The 8,017-nt window shown below is 41.4% G+C and overlaps 1 protein-coding gene across 1 annotated transcript in view; it reads left to right on the top strand.

Annotated features, from left to right (window-relative positions):
* The window catches only part of LOC118600246 (retinal guanylyl cyclase 2-like), a gene marked incomplete at its 3' end in the record, with an annotated part of 32,169 nt that extends 25,245 nt beyond the window's left edge, over positions 1–6,924 (top strand). Inside the window, 3 exon segments of the mRNA XM_036217395.1 lie at positions 6,164–6,383; positions 6,673–6,748; positions 6,840–6,924. Of these exon segments, the coding sequence (XP_036073288.1) occupies positions 6,164–6,383; positions 6,673–6,748; positions 6,840–6,924 (381 nt within the window).
* Between the last annotated feature and the right edge of the window lie 1,093 nt (positions 6,925–8,017).

Raw genomic sequence — 8,017 nt, 5'->3', positions numbered from 1 at the left:
TCAGGACCCCCTCTCGTTGTGTCATTGAGGGATGTCAAAATAAAAGCTCAGATGTTCATTATGAGGTTATTCAGCTTTTGTCAGATAATTTTGACGCTGCAATATCTCATCAACTTGTCATGAGGCCAAAAATGAAGCTTATATGACACGAGGACACGTAGCAGGAGAAATAATCGTTTATTCAACACATTCTCCATGTGTTACTTCCAGTGTACGACTTTTATAAGCCGTTTCCATTTATGCGGCTCCAGACACATTTGGTTTTTATTGTATTGGTCCAAAGTGGCTCTTTCAACATTTTGGGTTGCCGACCCCTGGGTTAGGGCGACTGAAGTTTGTTGGTTCCCAGAGATTTCTGGTCACAACCTATTATTACCAAATCACCTGATCTCCCCACCACGTGGGTGACAGGTTTATGCTACCTGGTCTGGTACAACTAATCAGGTTATACAGACAGGACTCCCTTGTAAATTTACTGCTACCTGTTATCGCGATAATTGATTAGATTATCCTCACAGGACTCACTTATGAAGGGTTTCAGCAAATGGTATAGAAGGAAAAAAAAAGTTGTTTTTTTTTTCTCTAATGAAAACGCTTGACTTAGTTCAGGGCAAAAACCTGGTGTTATTAATGTTCCAAATCAACCTATGCAAGAAATACTGGAAATATTTTAGAATAGAATCTTCCTCACCGGATCTATTTGTCCACCGAAGTTCGATGATTCCATCGCGGTCAGTCGAGATCACGGACCACAGTCCTCGTCACTCTGTTGGATTTGGTGAGATGAGGCTGAATCTTTGTGATTCAGGATGGCAAATCCCTCTGGTCCGATCCTCCGACGAACACACGCGGAATCCTGTTCGTGACGCCAAGATTGTGGTGGAATATTTGTTGATCTGATGAAATGAAGAAATGTCAAACGTTTTCATGAAAGTTTATTAAACAGAGCAGAGAAAAGTACACGCTGGGGAGCATGGCGGAGAGGTCTGCAGAGCTCTGATCTGTGATGAAGGACGCTCACATTTTATACAGTCATATAATCAGCAGTTAATAAGGAGCTTAAGATGGAAACGTAAGTGTCATATCTAACATGAACAAGATGTTCTAATGAAATCAAAATGTTTACACATCGTGGTCAGGGTGTTCTGACAACAAGAAAACAAGACTCAGAGGATGAGACATAAGCAAATGTATAATTTCCATGACACACCTTTTTTAAGGCGAAAACCTCCACTGAGACATAATGATGTCAAACTGCTTACAAGAGCGATAGCATTTTCGTCAGAAGACACAGATGTTAAACAGTCGTCTACGTAAAAGTTGTTCATGACAGTCTTAGTTGCTTCAGGTGGAGCACTTTCTCTTGCATCTTCAGCTGTTCTTCTCAGTGCGTATGACGCACAGCTTGGGGAGGAAGTTGCTCCAAACAGGTGAACACGCATTCTGTATTCGGCAGGATCCAACTTCAAGTCACCACCTGGCCACCATAGAAACCTCAGAAGATCTGAATCCTCCTCAGGTATGTTCACCTGATAAATCATGGCTTCTATGTCTGCCATCATGCCGATGGTTTCTTTTCTGAACCTTGTCAGTACTCCAATGAGGCTGTTTGTAAGGTCAGGACCTTGAAGCAGCTGATTGTTTAGTGATACTCCTTGAAATGAGGCTGCACAGTCGAACACAACTCTCAGTGTCTGTTTCTTTGGGTGTCGTACACCGTGGTGAGGAATAAACCATGTTCTTCCATCATGACGACTGAGCTGCGATTCAGGTACTTTGGTGGCATATCCTTTTTCTAGAAGGTCTTTCATGAATTTTTTGTAATCCTCTTGAAACTCAGGATTTCTTTGGAGCTTCCGTTTAAGACTCACAAGACGCTGCTGAGCCAGACACTTGTTGTCGGGCATTCTCACATCTTTGTTTTTCAGAGGGAGTGCAATGCAATAATGACCATCAAGCTTTTGTGTTGAACTGCTCACTGATTCAAGGAATTGAAGATCTTCTTGTGACATTTCAGGTTTATCCTCAAACCTTTTCTCTGGAAAGTCAGCATTGTACATTTTGGTGAGCAAGTCTTCCACCTTTGAGACATTGATACGATTGACTGAGTGTCTCACTGCCTCTTGATCGGTTGTAGGACTTCTGAGCGGACCATTGATGACCCATCCTAAAGCTGTTTTCACTGCATATGGACCATCCTGTTTACTATTGATGACACGATGTGGCTCCATTGCTTTAAATACATCGTTGCCGATCAGCAAACCGATCTCTGCTTTGATGTGAGATAAATTAACTTCTCTCAAGTGAGGCCATTGATTCACATCCTCTTGCAAGGGTATGCTTCCCTTTTTCACTGGCATGACTGGTTGTGTAAAGACTCGTGGCAGGTCGATGTAGTTTTCTTCTTCCAGGCCAGAAACTTCAAGATCAGAGATGATATGTGTGTTAACCTTCTTCTCCGCCCCCATGGTGGTAAGTAAGAGATCTGCTTTCCTTCCACGAACATTAAGGTGTCTCATCACGCCATCTGGACAGAAAGTTGCCGTACTTCCCTGATCCAGGAATGCATACACTTGGATTGTCTTGTCTCCTTTTTTGGACTTGAGCTTAACTGGCACTATTGGAAGAATAGTCTCTTTGTCACCTGCCCCAGTGTCTCCACTCCTTTCATTTTCAGCCTCAACAAAAGCATTAGTAGCTTCATTCTCTTCTGTTGGACCTGATCCTTTATCTTCAGTCATTGCTGGAGCTTCCTTTTGCACATGTAAGATGCTCGGGTGTTTGAATAAGCATTCATTACATTGCATTCGTTTGCGACAGTTTTTACTTAAATGACCTGTGCTGAGGCAGCCAAAGCAGAGTCCTTTTATGATCAAGAATTTGATTCTTTCTTTAGGATTCTGACCTTTGATTTCTCTGCAAACTTCCAATGCATGGTTATTTTTGCAATACATGCATGGGCTGTGAAAAGCATCAGAGCAGACTGGGTCAGAGTTCTTTTCTTTTCGTTGTTGACTTTCATTTTGTTCTTTAGTCAAAGACGTTCTTGTAACGAATGTACAGGTCTTTGAAGTGTTTTTCTTGAAAAGTTTTGGTTTTCCTTTTGCTTCGGTGCTACTGTCCAAAACATCTCCAAACAATGGATCATTAATTATCTGTGCTTGCCAATTAATGAACTCCACCAGATCGGAAAATCTGGCTCTAATTCCTCTTCTTGTTTGAATGTCAAAGGCTTGACTTCTCCACTTTTCCTTTAGCTTGAAAGGCAGTTTTGAGAGCACAGTCCTCATGTTACTCGGATTGTCCATTTCACCCATGAAATCAATGTCATTCATGGCGTTTCGACATCCTACCAGGAACAGAGCATAAGCTTGCAAAGCTTTCCTGTCCTCTGTTTTTATTTGTGGCCAGTCCAGAGCTTTTCTCATGTAGGCTGTTGCTATTTGAAGCTCGTTTCCATAGTGTTGTTGAAGTAGCTTTCTCGCTTCTTTGTAGGCTTTCTCTGGTTCCATGTGTTCACAGCTGCGAACAAGGTTCCGAGGTTCCCCGACTGTGAACTGTTGCAGATATTGTAATCTGTCTTGATGACTGTTAGTCTTGCTTTCAACAACTTGTACAAATGATCTAATGAAAGAACGATAGTTTAGCGGATCTCCTGAGAATACTGGAACATCCCTTTGAGGAAGTTGTGACATCATTTGCTGTTTAGCAAGCATTTCTGTTATGTCATTTTGACGCTGCATTATTTTGCGAATGTCATCAGATGCAACAGCGGGTGCTGGTGGTGCAGGACTTGAACTGGCTGCTCTATGGCAGGAATTTCCATGCTCAAAGTGGGAAATCTGTGGAACTCGATACTGGCTGATAGAAGGAGAAATGGTCTCAGATGGTCTCCTATCTTGTTGACTGATTCTATGAGCTTCTGTTATGTAATTTGTGACACTGTGCACTGTCTCGTGTTGCTCACTTGTGACATCTTGAGCCTCTTCATAATCTGCATAGACCTTTATTTGAGCTTCTGATGCAGCTATTTTGGCATCCAATTCTAACTGCTCTTTGCGTGCTTTCAAGCGGGCTTCTTCCATTTCAATCTCTTGTTTTTTCTTAAGAAACACGGCCTGAGCTCGCAGTTCTTCACATTTGGCTTCCAGCTTTGAGCGAGCAGAGCTTGCACTAGACACTTGTGTAGATTCACTATAGACTGAGCTTGTCTTTTTGGCTCTGGTAGTGCAAGAATGCACGGCTGAGACGCTATCGCTGGGCTGCACATCATCCTCATAGTCAGCAACATCATGTTCTTTATGTTCACACATCAAGTTCTCTTCAAGCCAATCTTCTGTTTCACATAGAAAATCTTTCAACTCTTCACTATTGGGCAAAAACCATTTTTTCTGACCTTCATCGGCCTCTTCCTCATGGAGAAGTGGCACTATTTCTGCATTGAGCTGTCCAAATTCTTCAAAGATCTTTCTGAAAACAAATAATGTCTCTTCTTTTATAAGCTGAACATGGACATTATCTTTCTTTAGTTCTTCTATTTCGTTTTTCTTACGAATAAGCTGAGCCAGCTTTCTCTTTCTTTCCTTTTTAAGCCTTTCAAGTTTTTCCTCCGCTGCTTTTGGGGTGAGCTTTGGCGCCCTCTTGAGGCCAGAGCGCGCATCATCCTGCATTGTTACGGTGACTCTAATTAACGGCAATAAAGGCTCAAAATCCTCGTTTCTTTTTCTTGACACAAATTACTCTTCTCACAAATATTAGCTTCAACTTCAACCTTGACAGTTTAAGCAAGAGTACTCCTCCAAAATAGTCACTGAAACACCGTTGCTTTGCGGATTCAGGCTTAATTGCTTTGGCTCATTACTCACGTAAGTCCTGTGCGGAGCTTTAGTGGTGTGAGGAAGCTCTTTCCGCCGTCCTCTTCTTATTAAATCCAGCTTAATCTTAGACTTTTTTATGTAGCTGCCATTGCAGTTACATTCGGAAAACTTGGGTTGCAGGAAGTGCCTTGACGCGTGCTTCGGAAAAAGGAGTCGCTGTTCTTCCATTTGATGCGATTTATTTTCTTGCACGTTCTTAAAAATAACAAGGTACAAAAATAAAACAATAAATCTATATTTCAAAGCAAAAAAGAAGAGAAAAAATGTTTACTAAAGCTTAAATGTAACTCTATAACACGTATAACACGGTCTAAGATTAATGTGCTGCTGTGCTTCCCAAGTTCTAAGTCCAACTAAAGTCCAATAAAGTCACGGCAGCTCCCAAAATGCATCTTAACCAATCAGAGGCCAGAACGGCCACATGACCAAGGTATGACAGGCGCATGCATGAACTATAATGAATAACCAAATTTCAGCCAAATGGCTCCAACAGAAACATCCCAAATAAAAAGATGCAGGATCTACATTTGATGGATGGATGGATGATGGATGGATGATGGATTGATGATGGATGATGGATGATGGATGATGAATGGATGATGGATGGATGAATGATGGATGGATGATGGATTGATGATGGATGATGGATGATGAATGGATGATGGATGATGGATGGATGAATGATGGAGGGATAATGGATGAATGATGGATGGATTGATGATGGATGGATGATGGATGATGGATGATGGATGGATGAATGATGGATGGATGATGAATCGATGGATGATGGATGATGGATGGATGGATGGATTGATGATGGATGGATGAATGATGGATGGATTGATGATGGATGGATGATGGATGATTGGATGAATGATGGATGGATGGATGGATGATGGATGGATGAATGATGGATAGATTGATGATGGATGGATGATGGATGGACGATGGATGATGGATGGATGGATGGATAATGGATGGATGATGGATGGATGGATGGATAATGGATGGATGATGGATGGATGGATTGATGATGGATGGATGAATGATGGATGGATTGATGATGGATGGATGATGGATGGATGGATGAATGATGGATAGATTGATGATGGATGGATGATGGATGGATGATGGATGGATGGATGGATGATGGATGGATGTGAGTTTAATTACCAGAGCTCACCACTGACTGTATTTTTCAGTCTTTGTTTTCTTAACTGTCTGAAGCTCAATAGTAAATAGACTACAGCAGAGTATTGTTGATTAAATGACCTGTTTATTTTCAGGTGCTGTATGGAGGTAAAGGTGGGCGTGGCCTTCAGGCCCGGTATGTGGTGCTGGACAGTGAAGGCGACCGCCTTGTTCCTACTCACTCTCTGGCTCCGACCCACACCGATGGGACGGTGGGAGGTCTGAGGCCTCTGGGCCGATCCTTTTTCTTTCCTGGAGGAAAACCTTCCAAATCCAGTTTCTGCTGGTTCAGTCCAGAGGAGGCCTGCAGTGGAGGTGAGTTCAGTGACACGTGGGGATAGTTAGATTCTAGAGCTTCTAGTTCTTTAACCTGCAGTGGAGGTGAGTTCAGTGACACGTGGGGATAGTTAGATTCTAGAGATTCTATCAGTTTAACCTGCCGTGGAAGTGAGTTGAATGTTGAGTGAGCTGAATGTTTTGGTCGTATGAATCAATCAGAATCTCAGTATTTTCTGGAGTCAGTTCCAGCTTGTTTTGGTCGTATGATCCAATCAGGATCTCAGTTTCAGTTTTCATCAATTGTCTTTCATCTGTTCCTCTGCAGGTCTGGATGCCGTCACCCTCTTCTTCATCTTACTGCTGCTGTGTGCTGTGATTGCAGCGTCCTTCTTTTGGATCAGGTAATCCAGAACCTTAGAACAGAACTTCCGCTCTGGAGACACTCTGGATCTTCCCGTAATGATTTAAAAACACGATTGTGTCTTGATCCAGGAAGTACAAGAGATCAGCAAAGCTGGCTAAACTGATCCTGACTTTGGATGACATAGTCTTCATCGACACTCAAGTCAGCAGGAAGGTCAGAGAGTTCTGTTTAGTGGTTTAGTGGTTAATAGTCTAGATTCTATCTCCTGGGTCGGTCAATATTCAGCACTACTGCTCTGGATAGAATTCTATCAGTCTGTGGACATTTAACACAGAGATGTACTCATCTGGTGTCTAAGAGAAACACTCTTCTCACCTCTCGTCAGGACAAGATTAAAATAAACTCTCCAAACTCTACTTTACGATACTGTCTTTACTCAGGAGCAAGAAACATTCTGACATCAAAGATTTCATTGGAGCCTCGTTCTCTGATAATCTCTAACATGGGGAATCATAAACAGAATGTTGGGAAAGGATCAAACACAGTCTATTGCCAAGCTATTTTGAAAAAGATGGGATAGAATTAAAGGACACAACGGATATAGCAGATGGATTTAATGATTTCTTTGTTAGTGTTGGACCAAATTTGGCTAAAAATTTCATAACTAATCAGGATCATGAAGCAGGAAAAAAAACAGAACAAAAAGTAAATAGCATGTTTTTAAACGCTGTCACTAAAGAGGAAGTAATGGACTTAGTGAAGAAATCCGAGAACAAAAGATCTACCGATTGTGATAACTTAGATATGACATTGATAAAAAAACATAATTGAACATGTTGTGTAACCTTTCACCTACATATGCAATTTATCATTTTCATCTGGAACGTTTCCTGACCGGATGAAAACTGCAAAAATAATACCCATTCATAAAAGTGGAAATAAGCACATACTATCCAATTACAGACCAATATCCCTGCTACCACAATTCTCTAAAATATTGGAAAAACTATTTGTTGTCAGACTAGATAAATTCCTAGCCAAAGAGGGTACATTAAACACCAGTCAGTACGGGTTCAGAACAAATCACTCCACAACACTGGCACTAATGGAGTTAACAGAAGAAATATCCACAGCCATTGACCAAAAAAAGCACCTTATTAGCATTTTCATTGACCTTTAAAAAGCATTTGACACCATAAACCACAAACTATTACTGATAAAAATGAATAAATATGGCATCAGAGGAGTCACCCTGCAATGGATCACCAGCTACCTATCAAACAGAAAACAATTTGTACAAATAAAT

The sequence above is a fragment of the Oryzias melastigma genome, linkage group LG20 (assembly GCF_002922805.2).
Source record: "Oryzias melastigma strain HK-1 linkage group LG20, ASM292280v2, whole genome shotgun sequence".
Taxonomy (NCBI): domain Eukaryota; kingdom Metazoa; phylum Chordata; class Actinopteri; order Beloniformes; family Adrianichthyidae; genus Oryzias; species Oryzias melastigma.
This window is presented reverse-complemented; position numbering and strand designations above follow the sequence as displayed.